Source organism: Oryctolagus cuniculus, chromosome 7 (genome assembly GCF_051225735.1).
Source record: "Oryctolagus cuniculus isolate XC-2025 breed Fujian yellow rabbit chromosome 7, ASM5122573v1, whole genome shotgun sequence".
In the NCBI taxonomy this organism is placed as follows: domain Eukaryota; kingdom Metazoa; phylum Chordata; class Mammalia; order Lagomorpha; family Leporidae; genus Oryctolagus; species Oryctolagus cuniculus.
In genome coordinates, this window is record NC_142873.1 from 56496735 (window position 1) to 56520373 (window position 23639).

Genomic DNA, 23639 nt, shown 5'->3' on the forward strand with positions numbered 1-23639 from the left:
TAACATAGCAGGACTCAACTTCCAAACCGTTTTTTTTAATTTTAAGATTTATGTACTTACTTACTTGAAAGGCAGAGAGAGAGATCTATCTCCCATCTGTGATTCACTCCCAGAATAAACACAACAGCTAGGGGTGGGCCAGGGTGAATCCAGGAGCCAGGAATGTCATCTGGTTCTTTCACATGAATGGCAGGGACCCAAGGATTTGGGCCATCCTCCACTGTCGTCCCAAGCTCATTAGCAGAAAGCTGGATCAGAAGTGAAGCAGCCAGGACTCAAACCTGCATGCCAGTATGGGATGCTGTCACAAGTGGTGGCCTAACCCATTGTGCTCTGGTGCCTGCCCCCTTTAAAGAGTTTTATAATTTATTATGTACCTCCCGTAGCTGCTGACACTCTTTCCTGCAGTGTGTACTTGGCAGTCCTTTGTGTCTGTGTTCAAGGGCATGGGCTGAGGCAACAAGGCCCTTTTACTTCCAGATCTTTGATGGAAATCTTCCTTTTGTTGCTTGATGGACCCATCTTTCAGAGGAGGAAAAGTTGAAACTTCCCCTTTTCAGAGCTACTAAAAAGGGCTTTGTGTTAGAAATCACTGTTTCTCAGATCGTGAACAGGCAGCAGCATGAGGGCAGCCTGCTCATGCTACCTCAGGTTAGAGGTCAGGGGCAGGTGCAGGTGGACACAACACAGGCCAGTGTCAGCCGTTAGTTCATAATGCTAGCGGTTCCTCCTGACTTAGCGGAGAGCAGTTAAATGTTCCTCAAAGGCAAGAAGAAGTACTGTTTGAGAGTCCAGTGGTTGATTCAGGCAGGCAAACAAGCTTTGTCAGATTTCATCAGCAACCCTGGAGGAAGATTGAGGATGTGATGGGCCGACTTACCTTGCCAGTCCTTACAGCCAAGTTCTGCTTTGTCGGTATAAACTCAAAATCCACAGTCCTGAGCATTAGGAATTGCCAATCCCAGGTAGTGGGTCCAGCAGACTGGAGAGTCCTCCTGCCCCAGCCATTCAGGTGTTAGTTCTAGACCAGGGAGGCTTCTCCCCAAAGGGATGGCAGCAGGTCAGAGGATGGGAGGAAGCCATACATGGGTTCATGTAAATAGCTCTTAAGAACAGAAGCCTCCAGTGCCAGGTAGGTAATCCAGGCTCAGGTTCAGCAGGTACCTAGACAATAGAGAAGATTGAACACTATAATCAGCGCTGCTTGTTTGCACATCCAGAGCCTTCCCTCCAGCCTTCCCCTCCACTTGCACATCATCATTATAACCATCTCGTTCTTAAGAAGGGCAGGTTACTCTTACTACATCCTTATACTGGGGATCTCTACTTTATGATGACATAGGTTAACACCTGTGAAACCATCATCATGATGATGCAAATATATCACTCCCAAAAAGTTTCACCTTCGTATATTTAAATTTTTAAATTTATTTCCGTTTTATTTGAAAGGTAGGGAGAACAGAAGAGATAGATGCTTCTTCCATCCTTTGGTTTATTCTCCAGATGCCTACAGTGGCTGGAGCTAAGAGAGAATCTCTTTCTTCAGTGCCTGCAGCATCTGGGACTGGGTCAGGCCAGAGGCAGGTGTTCAAGGCTCAATCTGGGTCTCCCATGTAGGGTACAGGGACCCGAGTGTTTGAAGCATCACCAGCTGCCTCCCAAGATGCCCATTAGCAGGAAGCTGAGGAGCAGGTATTTGGGCTCTCTGACATAGGAGGTAAGCTTCCCAAGAGTCTCTTAACCACTGTGCTAAATGCCTGTCACCACTTTCATATTTGAAAGATACTGCTAGATGAGAGATTCTAAGTTGGTAGTTACTTTGACTATTTTTAAGGTGTCCTTCCTTCACACTCTCTTGTGATTTGCATTGTTTTCCTTGAGAAATTGTTTTATCTTTGTTCATGTGTACATGATCTTTTTTCCCTGTCTTACCATATTTTTAAATTTTTCTGTTTATTACTGGTCTAAAGCAGTTTGGAAGTGATATAACTTATATAATTTCCTTAATACTTCTTATACATGGGAGAAATTGAGATTCTTCAGTCTGTACATTTATAGTTTTCATCAAATTTGGAAAATTTCTGTCCATAATTATTATTTCTTCCAATATTTTCTTTTCCCTCTTTCTTCTCTTTAGGAATACCTATAATTAAACTTAGGAGTTTATTAGTGTGATTATGACTCACCATTGCTATTCTTTTTTCTCCAGTGTTTTCCTGAGTTGAATTTTGGATAAAATTAACAGCAGATTAAGCATCATCAAAGAAAAGATTAGTGATTTTGAAGACAGCAATAGAAGGTGACATCATGCTTACAAATGAAGTCTTAGGTAACTGAAATATCAGTTGATGTCACTATGCCCTTTGAGATTTAATTAAAATTGGCTTTTGATTCCTGTTACATTTATGTGGGAAATCTAATGTCTTCCCATACTTTCTAGAAATATTCCTTCTTTCTTTCTTTTTAAGATTTATTTATTTGAAAGGCAGGGATGTAGAGGGAAACAGAGAAAGATCTTCCATCCACTGGTTCACTCCCCTGATGGTCACAACAGCTAGGGCTGGGCCAGTCTGAAGTCAGGAGCCTGAAACTCCAGCCTGGTCTCCCATGTGGGTGGCAGGGTCCAAGTACTTGTATCATCTTCTGCTTTCCTAGGTATATTAGCAGAGAACTAGATTGAAAGTAGAACAGCTGAGACTTGAAATGGCACACAGATAGGATGCCAGCATCACAGGCAGTGTTTTACCACACTGCACCACAACTCTGGCTCCATTTCTAGAAATTTCCACCCTTTAGGTTCTCATTTCTGCTCATAGTTCCTGCTGTCTGCTATACTCCCTGAATGCCAAGGCTTTTTATTGCCTCCCCTTTACATAGAGCATTAAATTAAAAACTATTAACTTAATTTTAAAATGTTCTCTAAAACATACTCATCAGATCTTTGTGTGTAGTAGACTTGATTTTGAAGGTTTGTGATGAATAGGTTTTATGTTGAAGCAATGCAAATCCTTTAAAATTGCTGAGAATAATGATGATGACATCAAGCCTTAAACTGTTACTGTTCTCTAAGTGCTATTGTGTTTTGACCAATTTAATTTTTACAATAGTCCTATAAAGGTAACTATGATGATTTCATATTTTATTGAAGGGGAACTGAGACACAGAGGATCATCCAGATCATCCAACCATTAACTGTAAAGATAGTAGTATTATTTAAGTCAGGAAAGTTTTTCTAAAGATCAGATGAAAGAATCCCTGTAAAGATGCTTAGCACAGTACCTGACAGTGTAGTTCTCTTAAATAGGTTAGCTATTGAGAGATGCTTAGATTAATAATGATGTTTCAGGTTTTCTTCAGAGTAATCTAGGGAATAGAGTGGGTGAGTATATAGATAAAATTGGCTATAAATGGCTTGTTTTTGAATGTGGATGTTAAGTTCAGTGTAATTGAACTTCTAATATGTGTTTAAAATTGTATGTAATTTTTAAAATGGAATAATTGGAAAATGAAGTGGAGTCAATTGTAAAAGATTGTTCTACATACTCAGTTTGGATACAAACAAGATAATGTATTTTCATAGATGTGTCAGGATCAGCTCTTATCAATTATTATCATAGAGAAAATTACAAGGAATAATGAAACTGTACTCACTTGGCAAGTAAAGAGTAGAGTTTAGGACTTAATAAAAAACGTTGTTAGCTAAGTGATTCTCAGGGTTTTTTTAACTAATTAATTAATTAATTAGAAAGGCAGTTATAGGGTTGGGGAAGCAACAGTGAACGCTTCTGTCCACTGGTTCACTCCCCAAATGACATTAGCAAGGAGCTGGATCAAAAATGGAGTGGTAGGCCGGCGCCGTGGCTCAATAGGCTAATCCTCCACCTTGAGGCGCCGGCACACCGGGTTCTAGTCCCGGTTGGGGCGCCGGATTCTGTCCCGGTTGCCCCTCTTCCAGGCCAGCTCTCTGCTATGGCCAGGGAGTGCAGTGGAGGATGGCCCAGGTGCTTGGGCCCTGCACCCCATGGGAGACCAGGAAAAGCACCTGGATCCTGGCTCCTGCCATCGGATCAGCGCGGTGCGCCGGCTGCAGCGGCGGCCATTGGAGGGTGAACCAACGGCAAAAGGAAGACCTTTCTCTCTCTCTCTCTCTCTCTCTCTCACTGTCCACTCTGCCTGTCAAAAAAAAAAAAAAAAAAAAAATGGAGTGGTTAGGACTCAGAACAGGTGCCCATATTGGATGTTAGCTTAACCTGCTGCACCACAACACCAGCCTCATTCTCAACCTTTTAAAAACAGCCTTTTTATGATTCATCCCCCATCCTTTACTCATAAGCACCATAGTTTTAAAAAAACTAAAAACCAAATTAAATATAATTGATTTCTAAATAATAACAAAAATAAGTATGCTTATCAATTCTAATCAAAACTGAATAACCGCTGGTGTATTTATTATAATTTTTGTAATTCTAAAGTACAGAAAGTTTAATTGGACTTTCCTACTTGAATCCTGAGCTAACATAGTTTTTAGTTAGACCTTTGAAATGCTACTGAAATTGTCTCAGTATGATCAAAAAATCCACATTAAAAATCACTAGTGCATCCGGCACTATGGCGTAGTGTGTAAAGCTTCTGCCTGTGATATACCAGCATCCCATATGGACATTGGTTCGAGTCCCAGATGTTCCACTTCCAATCCAGCTCCCTGCTAATGCACTTGGGAAAGCAGCAGAGGATGGCCCAAGTCCTTGGGCCCCTGCATTCGTGTGGAAGACCTGGAAGAAGCTCCTGGCTGCAGGCTTTGGCTTGGTCCACCCCTGACCATTGTGGCCATTTGAAGGGTGTACCAGCAGATGGAAGATCTTTCTCTCTGTCCCTCCCTCTCTCTCTCTCTCTCTGTAACTCTGACTTTCAAATAAATAAATCTTAAAAAAAAAATCACTGCTTTATATTACAAGATTAAAATCTAAAATTTCTCCAAGTATTGACATATTAATCATTTATATTCAGTCTGTTTATTGTTATTCTTTCTCCCCATTTCTGACATATTTTAACTATAAATTTGAAAGTTTATTTCACAGGTTTTCAAAGGAGCTTGTAATCAAAATTTCTTCCATAGTGCCTCTTTGTTTTTAAGTTGTTGCTAGTGTTTTTCTTCTAATCATACAATTGAAATTTGTTCAAGTGACCAGAGACAAATCTGATTATTAATTTTCCATCTGTCCTTTTGTTTTTCACCATTATTTATTTTCTTAATCTAACTCAGCAATATTTACAGGCCTCTTTAGCATCTGATATCTTCCTTCACTTCTAGCTTTGTGTACTTCCTTTTTGCCCTAAAAATGACAGGTGGCTTCAGGACACTATACTTTTGTATGTCCAGATTTATCCCTACCCCTGCCCCCAGAGCTCTTCTCTTCCCCCCTGAGATTGTCTAACAAGAAAGCTCTTATTTTTAGCATCCCATTCAGGTTGTCAAACTCTATGTACGAGAAGTGAAGTATCCATATTTTCTTTCATCCATCTGTATAATGGTTAGGAAAATTATTTTTGTTTCTTGTTCACATGAATTCATTATGATATTTACAGAAATATTCCGGAAACATTGGAAGTTGAGAAATTTGTATAAGATGATATTTTGTAGATTAAAAGTTTGTGAATTTTGATAATAGTTGACTTTTTTAACCAAATACTTTCCTATTTGCTGACATCATCAAATTTCAAAAAGAACTTTCTTAAAAAATGTAAATAAAGCCATGAAGTTTAAAAGGTTTAACATGAAATTCTTGTTTTTACTTTATTTGCACAACTTTGACATAGTAAAACTTTCTATGGGACACAGAGCAATCCTAGTATATAGATAAATCAAATATTGCTTGTCAGTGAAGAAACAGTCTTTGGGTCCCTTTTCTCTTAGAAGAAACTCTTTAAAAGTATTTTAAAATAAAATACCTACATACTTCTTTCTGCTGTTTAATATCTTATACAAGTTATAATGTGTTTGACTTTATTGGTAGTTTGTTTTAAAAATATTCTCTTTAAAAATGATTAAACTGGTAAGTTTTAGAATGTTCATTTTACCACTGTAAAACATTTCCTTAAATGAGTGCTCAGAGTAAAATCCATTCTTACTTGCTGTTTTCCTGATACATTTCCCCCAATTGCTCTACTTTACCTTCAGCTGAACTCCATTCTTGCTTTATTGCTTGAATCCCACCACTAAGCAAGCTTTTTTTTTTTTTTTTTTTAATCTTATAAAACCTTCCTGGCTGGCGCCACGGCTTAATAGGCTAATCCTCCGCCTGCGGCGCTGGCACACTGGGTTCTAGTCCCAGTCGGGGCGCCGGATTCTGTCCCGGTTGCTCCTCTTCCAGTCCAGCTCTCTGCTGTGGCCAGGGAGTGCAGTGGAGGATGGCCCAGGTCCATAGGCCCTGCACCCGCATGGGAGACCAGGAGAAACACCTGGCTCCTGGCTTTGGATCAGCGCGGTGCGCCGGCTGCAGCCCGCCAGCCGCAGCGGCCATTGGAGGGTGAACCAACAGCAAAGGAAGACCTTTCTCTGTCTCTCTCTCTCACTGTCCACTCTGCCTGTCAAAAAAAACCACAAAAAAAAAAACAAAAAAAACCTTCCTTTAATGTAAGCACTTTCATTGCATTTCCTCCTGTCTGCCTGAGAACTTCACTGAGGGCAAAGATATCTAGATTATGAAATCTTCCTCCTCTTCTGAATCCTGTCTTTTAGAAATCTTCCTCCTCTTCTGAATTCCTGTCTTTTAGTGATTTGTGTCAGTACCTGAAACACTTAATTTCCAGTGACCTTGATGCTGCCTTAAATAGGCATGTGATTTTCAGGCCATCCCGGGGACCTTTCCGTAATGTTGCAAATCACCAAAACTGCTGATCTCTCTGACAGTTTTTCCAGCATATCTGTTTGGCTCTACCAACCAATACTATATCTTGATCCTTGATCTGAGCTACTTACTGTCTTAGAGTTAAGCTGGTCTTTCCCCTTATATTTTCTTCAGGTCTTTTATATTTCTGTATGATGAATTCTCTAGAATAAAAAATCTGATTATTACGTTCTTTTTAGGTTTCTTCAAGAGCTTCCTATTACATCAAGAATAAAATGTATGAATAGCAAGGCATACCCTATCTCACAACCTGCTTCCGGATTTTATCAGTTATTGTCTCATATTCTGACCATCGTATGTTTTTCTTTGGTGATAGTGAAGTATTTATTACACAGTAAACATGTTTCTGCAATCAGGATGCTATTCTGACTTCTCTGTGAAGCTTTCATTGGTTTGAGGCTGAATATATAAATAAATATCCTGGCCGGTACTCTGGCTCACTAGGCTAATCCTCTGCCTGTGGCACCAGCACACCGGGTTCTAGTTCTGGTCGGGGCGCCGGATTCTGTCCCAGTTGCCCCTCTTTCAGGCCAGCTCTCTGCTGTGGCCAGGGAGTGCAGTGGAGGATGGCCCAAGTCCTTGGGCCCTGCACCCACATGTGAGACCAGGAGAAGCACCTGGCTCCTGCCTTCAGATCAGCGCGGTGCGCCGGCCACAGCACACCAGCCACAGCGGCCATCAGAGGGTGAACCAACAGCAAAAAGAAGACCTTTCTCTCTGTCTCTCTCCCTCTCTCTCACTGTCCACTCTGCCTGTCAAAAAATAAATAAATAAAATAAAATAAAATAAATAAATAAATATCTTGTCATGGTATGGTCATTTCAAATTTGTGCCTATTTATTATTAGAGTGTGAACCATAAGGGATCATTTTATCCATGTAAAAAGCATATAGAAGAAACTAAAAAAAATTAAGTTTATTTCTTTGAAAGAGTGACACAGAGAGATCTTCCATCTGCTGATTCACTCCCCAGATGGTTTCAGCAGCTGAGTCTGGGTCTGGGTCTGGCCCTGCCAAAGCCAGAAACTCCATTTGGGTCTCCTATATGGATAGCAGGGGCCCAAGCACTTGAGCCATCTTCATTGCCTTCCCAAACATGGTAGCAGGGAGCTGTACTGGAAGTGGAGCAACCAGGACTCAAATTGGCACTGCAGTGTGGGATGCTGGTGTCACAGGCAGTACTTTAATCTGGTATACCACAAAGCTAGCCTCAATGATTTTTTAGTTAATGAATAATTTATAAAAAGGAAAGAAAGCTATTAGTGTAGCTTCTTAGAAACCAAAGAAACCTAGGATTAATAGTAAATCTTAAGTTTTCACTATTAGAAAATTTTAATATATACCACTCATGTTGACAGTTATAATAAAACAGGTATTGGTATTTTTAAATGATATAAGCTTTTGGAAAAATTTTGTTTACAGCTGAAAAGTTACTTCAAATGTGATTATGAAGATGAATAAGTTACATAAAATAACTTGCATGTTATGATTATACTTTTCATAATTAAAAGAATAAGAAACCATATATAATGGTAGCAGCAGTGAACTGTTTGATGTTGGAACTGTTAATAGTTTTTCCTCTTTTGATAGTATTTCCTATAATGTGCTTGTATTTAGTGACTTAAAAATGTATTTAACTTGTCCCAGTACTTAGATTTAGGGGGAAAAAAAAAGTAATCCTGAATTAAAATCCTAATACAAGGGTAGCCAAGCATTTTTTTTTTTTTTTTTTTGTAAATTTTTCCTTTTATGATGGCTTCTCTGGTCTGAAGAGCAGGAATTACCATTTAAAAGTTGCTATGGGGGGAGGGTTGGTTAAAATTATATAAATGAAATATGTCCTCTTTATATAAATTACTTTAAGTTGCTATTGAGGTAGGACTGGCCAGTATATGGAGTTGATCATTTCAGTGAGGTTTCAAGATTTATGCATGTTGCTATTCTTGATTTTTTAATAGTAAGTTTTCTGTTTTAAATATAGTTTTGTTTTATTTTGAAGGTATCAGTTTTTGGAAGAAGCTTTTCAAAATCAGAAAGGTGCAATTGAGAATCTACTGGCTAAGCTTCTTGAGAAGAAGAATTATGTTCATTTTGCAGCTACTCAGGTGCAAAATAGGTAAATGTGTTGCCTTAAATCTATACTTTTCCTATAAAAATTGTTAAAGAGAAGTGGGTCCAGTTTAAATTTGTTTTCCTCCTATACTATTTTAAGTACAGATTGAAAACTTTTTCCACAGGGAAATGATGTAATTTGAATTTGGTATTATTTTCGTTAGTTACACAAAATTTAACTGGCCAAAGCTTGTGTACTCTTAAAAGACATTTGGATTTTATAATGAGCAAGATTCTATTCTGTTAGGCTTTGACTTATAAAAACAAATTAATATTAAGACCACTGAAGTATAAAATTTAGAGACTAAGTGAACACAAAATATTCAGGAGAGAGTATCAAGAGTAATGAGCAGATTTCCCCATCTATAAAACAAGCATCAAAAACAGTACTTACCTTAGTATTTGCATATAAGATGAATACAGAGTACAGTTTCGGGCACATAGTAAATAGATATTAGCTGCTGTTGCTATCTTTATCTTTAGTATCATTATATAAAAATTATTCTGTTTTGATACAATTGTAAATGGGAGTAAGTTCCATGAGAGAGCAGATTAACAAGGTTAGGACTTTTGCACAACAAAGACAAACACTTGCAGCTGGCAGAATTAAAACTTGTGAATTCCCAGAGGTATGAAAAGGTATGTGTTTATTATATAGACTCAAAAACATTCTGTAGACTCAGAAGGTTCAGGGAAGACATATATTATGATAAAACTATGCATAGATTTCAAAAATAAAAAAATTTTATTATTTCCATGAACCATTTGAAGTACCCTGTTGGATGCCAAAAATACTAAATAGTTCAATGTGTCAATGAAATATCACTTTAACACATGGTAGAATTTTTCATCGTAAGTGATACAAAAAGAAAATTGAAGGTTCTTCTGGGGCTACTAGTAGATACAGTATATACACATTGCTCATAGATTTTTTTTCCCCAAATATCTGGATGTTTTAGGTTAAATTACTAATATGTTATGGCTGATATTGCAGAGGATAACTTTATCTTCTCTCAATTTATAGATAAATATCCCTTTCAGAGGAAGTTAGTTGATTCATATGGTGGTCCCATATTCTTATGTGTACATTTTTTATGTATATCTTTGACATTCTTGGTAAATGTTTCTGAACCTGTATACAGAAGCATAGTGAAGTCATTTACATGTTACATAAGATTGCAGAGGGTTGGAGAAATTAATGACTTCATCTCCAAAAAGCTTAAAAAATAAGTGTTAAAATCTCTAATGATAACTTCCTTTTAGACATATTATTCAGTGACCTATCTCCATTATTTTTTATTGTATATTTTTTTCTTTCTTCACATTTGAACATACAGTTCAAACATCAAACTGTTTAGGTTCCAGTAAGAGAAACTAAGGCTAATTATTCTCTGCTTTCAGCATGCTAAATGATTTTTTATCTTTGGATCAATCACTTTACCTTTGAGGCCTTAACTATCACTAGTAATTAGAACCTTTTTTTTTTTTTTAAGGGTCTTCCATTCAGCTTAATAAGGACAGAATTCAATAAAATTTCCAAATAAGTACCCAAACAAGTAGTGATATACAGACAAAGGAGGACATACTACTGTTGGTTAGAGTGTTTTAAAGTTATTCAAATTTGAATTTGGCAAATAAAGGTAGTTTAAGGGCTGAAAGTGTGGGTTATAGTTTGTACAGAAGTAGAATGTCTAACAGTTGAAGGCTGCCTCTTATGATTATTGTTGACATTTTATGTATTTATGTTGGTGGGATTCCCCACTTCCTGTTTTATAAGTACCAACGTTATTAGCCACTTCATGTTTGCAACCAAACTTTCATGACCACTATCAGTGTTCGTAACTATTTTTACAGATATCTAACATTTATTCTTTAAAATGAATTGAAAATATCTTATGCCTTTTACTGTATACAGTAAGAAACCATTTTGAGAGGAAATTAATGGATGTATCAGAACACATTTGAAGTGGTTAAATTATAAGTGAAACTAAATACTTCTGAGTTCAACTCCTACCCTTTCAAAAAGACAGTATTGGTTGTTATATCCTTCTTTTGCACATTGTTTGTAAAAAGTATTGTGATTACACAGAACCAATGTGCCAATTTGATTCTAATAAGGAATCCTTGGTGTCAGACATTTGTATCACATCCACTTTGTCAGTGGCTTTAGGAAGTTGCCATGCAGCTTAATAAACTGGCCTTTATGTGCTTAATTTAAAATTACTAAATACTAAATTCATTCTTTGTCTATATACATAGCTTGTTTGGACCAAATTGAGTGGTCAGGTGTGCCGAAACATAGGTTGTACATTTTGACTTAAGTTTTAATTACTCGGTTAAGTGCCCAGTTGGATGAATTTCTGTAACAATTGATGACTCAGAGACATAGGATAAGTTGATAACCTAATGATGCATTTCTCTTATTCAGGATAAAAGAAGTAAATGAGACTAACAAACGAGTAGAACAGGAAATTAAAGTGGCCATTTTCACCCTTATCAATGAAATTAATAAGAAAGGAAAATCTCTCTTACAGCAGCTAGAGGTATGGTTCAAAGCCAAAATAAAACAAAAACTGCTTCTCTTGCTCTTCAGCTGTTTTAATGTTTATTGAAAATTCTTAGATGGGTTGGGGGGTATGGAAATAAAGTAAAATACAAACTAAGGTTGTTTTTTTTTTTTAATTGCTACTGGGAAGGAAACTTTTTTTTTTTTTTTAAGTAACTTTGGAGCCCAATTCAGTAACACTGATTTTAGCTATATGTGTCAGGAGACAGTGATATCTTCTTAGGAATGAAATACTGAAATGTGATGTAAATGAAGACAGTGCAGGCCCACATTTCCCCCTCCCCTCTGTATATGAAACCTCAGTTTGACTTTTTCTTGTAAATGCATGTTGAGCTTCTGCTTAAGTCTTCTGTGTGTTTCACTTTATTTTCAAAATATTTTAGTAGTTTTAACAAAAATGTAACTTACTTTGAAATTTATAATCCTTAAACTTCCTGGTAATTTTGTGCTTGGTATTAGGTCTTTGTGTTGCCTATTTTGAGGTTAATATGTAGATGTGCATTTCTAAATGAGAATGTAGTCAGTTTGTGAAATCCAAAGTAATTTCTAATCAGATTCATCTCTGCTGGCCCTCGGTTGATTTGTTCTCAGCACCTTTCAAGAATGAATCTTCTTAAGCAGTTGAATTTTTGAAAAATTTGTTTTCTGTTTGAAAATTTAATGCTCCTAACTAGGCTTAGATGATATGGGATTATGTTTTCTACGCCACTAAATATAAAAATTTAAGCTGTGTATTTGACTGTTTAACTTCTATTACTTCACAATTTCCACAGTAGATTTTATGTGAGCAGAATATTTTCTCTGAATTTCTATCTTTTAGATACTCCTTTTCTATTGAAACACAGTTGTGAGATGAGAAGTTCTCTCACCCATTTCTTTCAAGTTGGGGATCTCTTCCCTGTTGTATATCTAGTCAGTTGGATTTAACCCTAACAGATTTTTTTTCCCCATGTGAATGGAGAGCGCTTAGCAATAACTATTTTTATATTTTAATTTATTGTAAATACATTTTAGCTATAAATCTAAAATACTTGTAAAGCCATTTCAAGAGCTTTTGAATTAAAACATGCTTCTTAAAGTTGAATTATCTGTAAATATACCTACTCCTTACCTGATGGTCGTTTGAGAAATGTGTTTTCTAGTATAACAGGTTCTTAAACTTTGTAAAAGAGGTTTTCTGAAATTTTACAAAGGGGAATTGTAGTGAAGTTACAAAGCAAACTTCTCATTTGAATAATTTGGTCCATTGGTTCACATTATAAAGTGAACAGCTTGTTTCTTTAGGAAAAACATTGTCCAGTAAACCATATTGTATCATTTTAGGGAGAACAAAGTAAAGAAAACAGTAGATAGGTTGTTAGGCATGCTGTCGAAGCACATGGAACATTATCCATTCCTTCTGAGACTTAGTTTTTTGGTGTTTTGGTTTTTTTGTTTGTTTTTTTGGTTTTTGACAGGCAGAGTTAGACAGTGAGAGAGAGATCTTCATTCCATTGGTTCACCCCCAAAATGGCCGCTACAGCCTGTGTGCTGCGCCGATCCCAAGCAAGAGCCAGGTGGTCTCCCATGCGGGTGCAGGGCCCAAGCACTTGGGCCATCCTCCGCTCTCTTCCCGGGCCACAGCAGAGAGCTGGACTGGAAGAGGAGCAACCGGGACAGAATCTGCTGCCCCGACCGGGACTAGAACCCGGGGTACCGGCGCTGCAGGCAGAGGATTAGCCTAGTGAGCCGCAGCGCCGGCCGACTTTTAGTTCTTATAAAGAAGTTTATTTTTCCTTTGCAGCATTTCCCTGTATTTGGTTTTTCCAGTCTGGCCAGTGGTTCCTTCCTTTCTGTTCTTTAAGAGCTTTTATCATATCAAACGTTTTTCTAATTCTTCCTCTTAAGGGTTCTGAAATTTTATCTTTTTTATTTTCCAAGATTTTAACTTCAGCCTCTTGCCTTACCAGTAGGTGGCACTAGTGACACAACATTTTCTTTGGCCTGAAATGTGTAGTCAGCTTAGATTGTGTAAAATTTCTAAAGGTCAGCTCATTATGCCATAAACTCTGTATGTTGGATTAACCTAATAGGAAGGCCTTTTTTAACAGACATGTTATGTGCTGAAAGAAAAGAGACATCAATCAACATTAATTTCTGTAAATGGAATGTCCTGTTTAGTGCAGACAAATTTTAGGCCTACTTTTATCAGTGAATTTTCCTCTGATCAATAATAGGCTCATTAAATAATAATGAGCTGACACTCATTTCATTTTTAAAAGAAATGTAGGTATTGTGGCAATCTGCAGTAATTTGGATTGAGTTTCTTCATACAGAAGTCTTCAGCAGAGCTCTTTTTCTGTTTCAGAATGTTACAAAAGAAAGACAGATGAAGTTACTACAGCAGCAGAATGACATCACGGGCCTATCCCGGCAGGTGAAGCACGTTATGAACTTTACAAATTGGGCAATTGCTAGTGGCAGCAGCACAGCACTGTTATACAGCAAGAGACTGGTGAGACACTTAGTATCTTTGTTTTTCTTGATTGGCTTTATTAAGATATTTATATTCCATGAACTGCTGTTTGAAGTATAAATTTAAATTTTTGCAAATGTGACCACCACTATTTCAAGACACAGAAAATTTCCGTCATTCCTAAAAACTTGCTTGTTCTCCTTTATCCCAGCAGTGGGCAACCACTAATCTGATCTCTGTCATTTTCTAGAATTTCATGTAAGTGAGATCATACAGTATGCACTGTTTGAAGACACCTAATTTCTTAAAGCAGTTTGTTACCAGAAATAGCAGAAATATAGACATGGATATTTGCTGTGATTTGATTGCCAATTTAAATATTTATAAAATCTCTTTCATATGAGATTGACACTGTGGAACTGTACAATGGAATACCATAAAGTTTGTGAAATTAAAACAAAAATAAAATAAAACTATTTTTCAACATAAGCTCCATCAAGTTCAAGGCACTTTTTTTGTGAGTGAAGACACCAGGCATTTAGCCTTACCTGAAAATCTGAGTTGCTGGGAATTTATTTCTATTAGTACTGTCTTTTTTTATACTATTAACTGAAGAAAAGTGAGCACACCTTAAAGATGTTTTAAGACCAGGTACCAGTAAAGCTATGTTTCATATTCTGTTAAAATTCTCAGAAGAAACACATTGGGATCTTGATACCCCTTATTTAAAAAATTTAATTTAAAGCTCTGCTTTTGTCTGTAGCTGATAGGGTGCAACAGTTCTGGTACACATCAAACAGAAAATTTCCTTCACTTTGATTTTTCAATCAAAATTTTGTAAGCTGAACCAATGGAAATATCTGTGGCATTGGCTGTAGTTTCTGTGGTTACTTGTCCTGTTTCTGCTTAAAAGGAGTTACCCATTCTGAACTGCCAACTTTTGGAACATGGTCAACATAAACTTTTAGGGGAGCATCTATGATTTCATCCCTATTTTACCCAGGCATAATTATACATTTGATGTCTTTTCTTGTTTCAGTTTTAGCAGAATTCAGGTTGCTCTGATGGGGCTATTTTCAAAATAATGCCTATCCTTTTTAGTGCCTCAAACTAGATTCTGTCCAACATGTTACAACAAGTTAATGTGCATTTATTTTGGTGCAAAAAATGTTGAAATCCTATAGTTCTTTCAAAATACATATTTTCCATGAACTTTTTGAAGATGTCTTTGCATGAGCTTTTTTTTATGTTTGTTCTGTAAGTTTTAAGACTAATGTGACTTTTTCCCTTTAAGATCACTTTCCAGTTGCGTCATATTTTGAAAGCACGATGTGATCCTGTCCCTGCTGCTAATGGAGCAATACGTTTCCATTGTGATCCCACCTTCTGGGCAAAGAATGTAGTTAATTTAGGTGAGTATAACTTGGAACTAAATTAAGATAAAACATCTAATGCAAATTTTAGATAAAAATTTTCAACTTTAAAATGTAAACTACTTGGAAAATGATGTTATTCATTGGAAGCTCACTTTAGCTATAATGTTTATTTTTGTTGCTGTCATTCTGTCTTAACAATGTTGAATTTGTATGTTTTTTTTTTTAATATGTACCATTTCTAGGTCCTTCTCTATTTTTTTTTTTTTTTTTTTTTTTGGACAGGCAGAGTGGACAGTGAGAGAGAGAGGGACAGAGAGAGAAAGGTCTTCCTTTTTGCCGTTGGTTCACCCTCCAATGGCCGCCGCTGCAGCCGGCACACTGCGCTGATCCGATGGCAGGAGCCAGGATCCAGGTGCTTTTCCTGGTCTCCCATGGGGTGCAGGGCCCAAGCACCTGGGCCATCCTCCACTGCACTCCCTGGCCACAGCAGAGAGCTGGCCTGGAAGAGGGGCAACCGGGACAGAATCCGGCGCCCCGACCGGGACTAGAACCCGGTGTGCCGGCGCTGCTAGGTGGAGGATTAGCCTATTGAGCCACGGCGCCGGCCCCTTCTCTCTATTTTTTAAATACTGTTTTTATATACTGTTTCATATATAGATATTAGCAGTTGGTTGGGGGAATTTCTGAGTTTATGCCCATGTGTACACTGGAAGAGGGCCTGCAGGAAGCTGGCATGTGTGGTATTCACTTCTTGAGGGCTGTTAGAAAAGAGGTAGCCTTTTCACATGAAAAGTAAATAGGCTTAGCTGCTGTCTGTGATGCCATCATCTTGTATGAACATCCGGACCAAGTCCCAGCTGCTGCACTTCCAATCCAGTTAATGTGCCTGGGAAAGCATCAGAAGATGGCCCAAGTACTTGGACCCTGGCCATCCACGTTGGAAATACAGATGAGGTTCCAGGTTCCAGATTCCTGGGCTTCTGCCTGGCCCAGGCCTGGCTGTTGTGACCATTTGGGGAAAACCAGCAAATGAAAGTTCTCTATCTCTGCCTTTCAAATACATAAATTAATTGAAAAAAGGGGGGAGCAATTATTATATTATTCTGAATAATCAAACCATTTTTTGGCTTTTGAATATATTATATTTCTGATCAACATTATCTTTCAACGTGGCTCCCAGCCATGCTGTACTTCTGGAAGCTTTGAGATGCTGAAAGTTGGCAGAGGAAACAAAAGATAGTGATCAATCTGGAAAGTAGTTGATTTAGCTGGTAATATGCAAGTTTTTCTCTTTTTTAAATCTTTCAGGTAATCTTGTAATAGAGAGTAAACCAGCTCCTGGTTATACTCCTAATGTTGTTGTTGGGCAAGTTCCTCCAGGGACAAACCACATTAGTAAAACTCCCGGACAGATTAATTTAGCACAGCTTCGACTTCAGCACATGCAACAGCAAGTGTATGCACAGAAACATCAGCAGTTGCAACAGATGAGGATGCAACAGCCACCAGCACCTGTACCGACTACAACAACAACAACACAACAGCATCCTAGACAAGCAGCCCCTCAGATGTTACAACAACAGGTCAGTATTATGTCACTGTATTACTGAGAGATTACAAAAATCTCAAGACCACATTTTATCCTACACAGGTGAATTACACATCTTGAATTATTGGCAGGATTAGTGATCAGAGGTTACAGAGTTTAAATATTTGCTCTGTTATAGTATGGGGGAACCTTGAATAAACACAAAAATAACTAATTATGAGAAACAAGATTAACTCACTAATACTCTATAAGTACACAAGTTCTTATCCTTATGCATCACATCTCTTTTGTTCCATGTATGCTGTGGCCAAAGAACCAGATTGCTTCTGCCCAAAATCTGATCTGTTTTTCAGGCAGTTGTTCAAATCATTCCCATTTGCTTGTCTCTCCTGCCCCTACCACAATGAAAGCTATTATTTGAGGATGGAAGATGATGATATTGATATGCTTTTAAACATACACCTACACCACCACTTGAGAGAGAATAAAGGGAAATTTGGGAGTGATATACAAATACTAGTTAAATTATCAATTCTCTCGAATTGAGGCTAAAGAAGAATGACTTAACCTTTATACCCTTTTGTACTCTTCTATTTTGACTAATTTACTTTTACCATAATATTTTATAATTGAAAGATTTATTTTAAAAATTGTTACGTGAATTGCCATTTTTGTTCTTTATAGCCTCCAAGATTGATCAGTGTGCAAACAATGCAAAGAGGCAACATGAATTGTGGAGCTTTTCAAGCCCATCAAATGCGACTGGCTCAGAATGCTGCTAGAATACCAGGAATACCCAGGCACAGCGGCCCTCAGTATTCCATGATGCAGCCACACCTCCAAAGACAAGTATGCCTAGAGTTACATTTGTAAGAATCACACAATTTTAAAACTAAGACACAATTTTTTTTTAAGATCAGTTGGTGGTGGTGGTGGGGTAATATGTTTGATAATTTAATTAATGCTCTATATCATTTTGTTCTAGAAAAATACATACAAATGAAATTCTGTATTCAATTTCAAGAACCTTTTTGATCCCTTTAAACTGATAATTTTTGTTTGTTAAGAATCCCTGATGTAGTTGAAACTGTTCAATTTGTAGAAGTGGAAAAGTTTTTGTGATTTACCTGAAGTTACAAGAGATAATGATAAAGCCAAGATCTGAACATTGGTTTCTTGAAATTTTTCTGTTCTTTTGATGTGACTTTTTGATCCTAATTTATGAAGAGGACTTTGCAAGTGACAGACCTTGCTAATATAATTTTTCTTTTGCTTTTCAAGTGTTATTTCTTAGATATTCTTAATCTTAAAAATAAGCATATTTAGAGATGTGTTTTATAATCTTGGCCTGAAGAGTAGATTATATTTGTATGAGAGATAAGATTATACAATGAGGCTAGTTTTACATAGGTTTTCTGGTTATAAAATAATGAAGTTCACTTTTAGTTTTTAACAGTGGTGTTGGGCAGGCGCCACGACTCAATAGGCTAATCCTCCACTTGCGGCACCAGCACCCCGGGTTCTAGTCCCGGTCGGGGCGCCGGATTCTGTCCCAGTTGCCCCTCTTCCAGACCAGCTCTCTGCTATGGCCTGGAAGTGCAGTGGAGGATGGCCCAGGTCCTTGGGCCCTGCACCCACATGGGAGACCAGGAGAAGCGCCTGCCGCAGTGGCCATTGGGGGGGTGAACCAACGTAAAAAGGAAGACCTTTCTCTCTCTCTCTCTCTTTCTCTCTCACTGTCCACTCTGCCTGTCAAAAACAAAACAAAACTGTCGCGTCCCTCGACCAGCAAGGAAGACACGACCCGAACTCTTCTTCCAGCAGTTTATTCAGGAACCTCTTTCAAACTTTGAATCTCGCTCCCTTTTTTCTCCCCTCCCTCTTATAGCCATCCGCGCACCAATCAAAAGCGGCCAAGTGGCAAGCATTGATTGGTACAGCAACGCGGAAGGCGGAAGGGAGCTCAAACATCTCCTTATTAGGAGATGTTTGTTTCTCGCCAGTCCTTCCGGGGGAAAGGAGCCGGCGCCATCTTTAGGGCGCCGTGCAATGGCTCCCCACAGTTCCCCCTTTTTGTTTTAGAACTAGGCATCTAAGGATTACAGGAGAAGGTAGGGGTCTGTCCCCCACTGCCAGGCATCCACCTGGAACAGCATCCTTTTCGCGGGGGTGGGATCTGGGATGCCAACCCACATGCAGACAGACTTGCCTTCCAGAGAACATAATGGCTCGTTCTCTCTGCAGTGCTTTGCCTCGCACCCTGCACCCATGCCTAGCATTCAAGGAAGGCCAGCCATGCTTGCGGCAGTTGTCCAGCCTCAAGGGCATAAAAAGCTTGAGCTATCATGGCCAATTCCCGCCAATGAGCTGTCCTCATCCTGCACAAACACCACAGGCAAAATAACACAACAAGTAACAGCAACCCCGTCAAAGCTCCAAGTCCCACCCACTCCTTCAGGCTGGAGATGGCTGGATCTGGGATGACAGTCCAGATGCGAAGGAGACATCCACATGCGTGGAGTTGATGGTGACCAGGGCAAGGCGCAGTTGCTCCAAGGTGTAGTCAAATTCCGCGGACCAATTCGGCATCGGCTTTGGGAATACTGATAGAATCCCCCATCTCTGCTCCGCCAGTGTCCACTGCATTTGAGGCAGAAGTATCAAAAGCAACAGCAGGATTCTCCTCGTGGCAGACCCGCCTGACCGCTCGCTCCGAAACCCACACCGGGTCATGTTGATCCTGTGGAAAAACACAAACAGCACCTCGTGCCCATGCCAGCACGGGATCAGGGCCACGCCACTGGCCCGTCAAGAGATCTTTCCATTTTACCAACCCTCTACTTGGGTTTCCTTGTTGCTGATGCCTGTCCGCGGCTGAGTGCCCATGCACATCCAAATTTAAAAAATTAATTGTAAATAAGACTAAGGCAATTCTCTCTCTCGGGGTGCGGCTATAGCCAACTCCCCCTTTTTGTTTTAAAAGATATTCTTTCAGTGTGCGGTGTGCTCGCTCAATTATGCCCTGGCCCTGAGGATTGTATGGCAATCCATGGACAAGTTGAACCTCCATTTTTTGGCAATAGGTGGTAAAGGTTTGAGATGTATAGGCCGGGCCATTATCAGTTTTTAGCACCTGGGGTTTCCCCCAGGCGGCCCATGCATCCAGACAATGAGCAATCACCTGACGTGTAGATTCACCACTGAGGGGAGAGGCATACATAATGCCTGAGCACGTGTCCACTGAGACATGAACATATTTCAATTTCCCAAATTCCGATACATGGGTCACATCCATCTGCCATACTCTCCCAGGCAGTAACCCTCTAGGGTTTACGCCAACACTGGGTTGTGCACGAGTAACAGCACAGTCAGCGCAATCAAGTACAATCTGTCTGGCATCTGCGCGGGAAAGATGAAATTTCTGCTGCAAAGCGCGCGCGTTGACATGAAAAGATTGATGGAAAGCTTTAGCAGCCTCTGCGGAAGTAGTAAAAAAGATGAATTCCTGTCTAGTGCACAGATCTACTCGCGCATTGCCTTCACATAAAGGACCAGGCATACCTGTGTGGGCTCTAATATGCTGAGCAAAAAAGGGATTTTTCCGTGACCAAAGCAACTGCTGGGCTATATGTAATAGGGATGCAATTGGGCTAGAAGGTTTAATCGGCCCTGCGGTTTCCAATATCTTTAATGCGTTCACCACATATAAGGAATCTGACAACAAATTAAAGGCAAAAGAGCACTGCTTAAGGACCTCAATAACTATTTTTAACTCCACAACTTGAGGTGAGCCTGGCTGAAACTGATGAAATACCGGGTCATTACCCTCTACCACATAAACCCCACAGCCTGTTTTTGACCCATCCGTAAATATATTTGGAGCACCTAGTAATGGCTCAGCGGCTGTAATTTTTGGAAATACTACTGGATGTTCTTTAAAGAATTGTAACAATGGACTTTTTGGTAAATGATTGTCTATAAAGCCTGGGAACCCACAGCGAAACACTGCCCAATCATCTAAAAGAGCACATAGGACGTTGACTTGTTTGGCATCATAAGGAACAATCACTTCACACGGCAATTTTCCAAAATATTGTAAACATTGTTGCAAACCCTCCAGTGCTAGCTTTGCCACCGCTGCCGGATAATACTCAATAGACTTGGCTGGAGAGCTCCTTGGATGTATCCACAAAAGCGGACCTTCCTGCCATACTAGCCCTGTAGGTTGGCTAAGCGTTGGGAGAATGCATAATGACAATGGCAGATTTTCATTCATTCTGCATAAGAATGCCTCCTGTAATTTCTTTTCTACCTTCTCTAGGGCCTCCCTGGCCTCCGGAGTTAAGCACCGCGGTGAGTCCAATGCCGAATCACCACGCAAAATGACATAAAGTGGCTTAAGTTCATAATTGGGAAGATTCAAATAACCCCTAACCCAATTTATATCTCCTAATAATCTCTGAAAATCATTTAAAGTCTTTAAACTATCTTTGCGCAATTCCACCTTTTGAGGAACAATTTGAGTACTAGTTATGCAGGATCCCAGATAAGTTGCAATGCTTCCTTTTTGAACCTTTTCAGGGGCAATAAATAACTTCTTACTTTCTAACAACTGAATCAAATATGCAAAGCCATCATCTAATACGAATTCGTCTTTTGCTGCTAAGAGGATGTCATCCATGTAATGGATGCATTTTAGGGAAGAAAATCTCTTACGTAAAGGCCCAATCGCTTGACCCACGAATAGCTGACACATTGTGGGGCTGTTAGCCATGCCCTGTGGAAGCACAACCCATTCATACCTCTGGTCAGGCTGCTCATGATTGCACGCCGGCAAGGTAAAGGCAAACCTTTCACAATCCTTTGTATGTAGGGGTATGGAGAAGAAACAGTCTTTAATATCTATTATTATTATGGGCCATCCCTGTGGAAGTGCAGATAGAAGAGGCAGCCCACGTTGCACCGGCCCCATGACCTGCATCTGCATATTAATAACTCTCAAGTCATGTAGCAACCGCCACTTCCCGGATTTCTTTTTTATTACAAAAATAGGAGTATTCCAAGGCGATACAGAGGGTCTAATGTGTCCTAAATTCAATTGTTCTTGAATCAATTGCTGCGCTGCGACCAATTTGTCTGAGGACAGAGGCCACTGAGGAACCCACACTGGGTCCTCGTGCTTCCAAGTAATGGGAATACCTTCCTCAGCGGCCCCTATGAAAAACCCAGCCCTTGGCGAGAAGGCCTCTGCACTACTTCAGTGGGCTCATTTCTTCCTTGTAAGAATTTTCCTATTCCATAATTCGGATGGTGTCCCATATCCTTCATCAATTTTTGAGAAACACGGGAGTATTCATTACTTAATTTATAGTTCATGTCTTTCAAAAGGTCTCGGCCCCATAAAGAGATAGGTAAATCCAAAACATAAGGTTGCACCGTGCCTGAATGTCCCTCTGCATCCTCCCAGCGCAGCATTACTGCGCTCATCTCAGGAGTTTCTGAATATCCCAGTCCCCGAAGGGATTGTGAGGATGCCTGCTTAGGCCACTTTGGAGGCCAATCCTTGGAGGCGATGATACTACGGTCTGCACCTGTGTCTAGTAGGCCGAGAATGTCCTTTCCATTTATTTTTATCTTTAAGGTTGGTCTCTGGTCTAGTTCTAAAGACAAGAAGGTACAATCTACGCCTGTGGATCCAAAGCCTTCACTTCCTCGTTGTTTCTTTGATGCACTGAACTGCAAATGCTTGCTAGGAAGGATTACAAGTTGTGCAATCCTATCTCCTGGATTAATAGCTGTTATACCTCTAGGGGACTCAACCATGATTTTCACCATGCCAGTATAATCCGAATCTATGACTCCTGGATGAATTATGAGACCTTTCAAGGTAGAGGATGAACGTCCCAACAACAATCCCACTGTCCCTTCCTCTAGGGGTCCCTGAAAGTCTGACTCAATGGCTTACACTCCCATTTTTGGTGTCAGTATGAGTCTGGCGGTGGCACAGAGGTCCAGGCCTGCAGAGCCTGCAGTGGCTCTCCGTGGTCTCTGGGATGTCTGAAGCTGGGCCACTGACTTTGCCTCCCCTGCTGTTGGTCCTGATGGGCGCCCTGATGCTGACTCTCGAATGCCCCATATATTTGCGGGCCCTGGGGACGAGGGCCCCGCTGCCCGTTTTTTGGACGCGCCCCACCATTGCCAGAAACAAGGACGTTGCCGTCAATGTCCTTTACCGAGCGGCATTCGTTGGCCCAGTGCTTTCCCTTCCTGCATTTTGGACAAATTCCTGGTCCTTCCTGTCTTTGTTCTTTGCCTCTTCCCCTTTGCGGACATTGCCGCTTCATATGTCCCATTTTTCCACAGCTGAAACATGCTCCAGCGTTCCCTGATCCCCTATTGCCCTTCGTGATTTGAAGGACTGCTGCAGCAAGGCCAGTGTTGGATAGCGGCCCTCCTATTTCCCTGCATTGTTTTATCCATACCTGAAGCCCTTTGCTCTTCCATGGTGTTATAGCGGCTCTGCATTCCTTAGTGCACTGCTCAAAAACCAACTGTTCTATCAGCGGCATGGCGCGATCTGGATCTCCAAAAATCCTACCCGCAGCTTCCACCATGCGCGCTGCAAAGTCTGAAAACGGCTCGGTGGGTCCCTGTGTAATCTTTGTCAAATTCCC

At 39.8% G+C, this 23639-nt stretch overlaps 1 protein-coding gene across 2 annotated transcripts in view; it reads left to right on the forward strand.

Annotated features, from left to right (window-relative positions):
- TRIM33 (tripartite motif containing 33) overlaps positions 1 to 23639 on the forward strand; it is a 149764-nt gene that overhangs the window by 89787 nt on the left and 36338 nt on the right. For both annotated transcript variants that reach the window (XM_017345956.4, XM_017345957.4), the window contains exons 5-10: positions 8907 to 9023; positions 11448 to 11562; positions 13933 to 14079; positions 15335 to 15452; positions 16725 to 16999; positions 17650 to 17814. In XM_017345956.4, coding sequence (XP_017201445.2) covers positions 8907 to 9023; positions 11448 to 11562; positions 13933 to 14079; positions 15335 to 15452; positions 16725 to 16999; positions 17650 to 17814 — 937 coding nt within the window. The remainder of the gene's footprint in view (positions 1 to 8906; positions 9024 to 11447; positions 11563 to 13932; positions 14080 to 15334; positions 15453 to 16724; positions 17000 to 17649; positions 17815 to 23639) is intronic.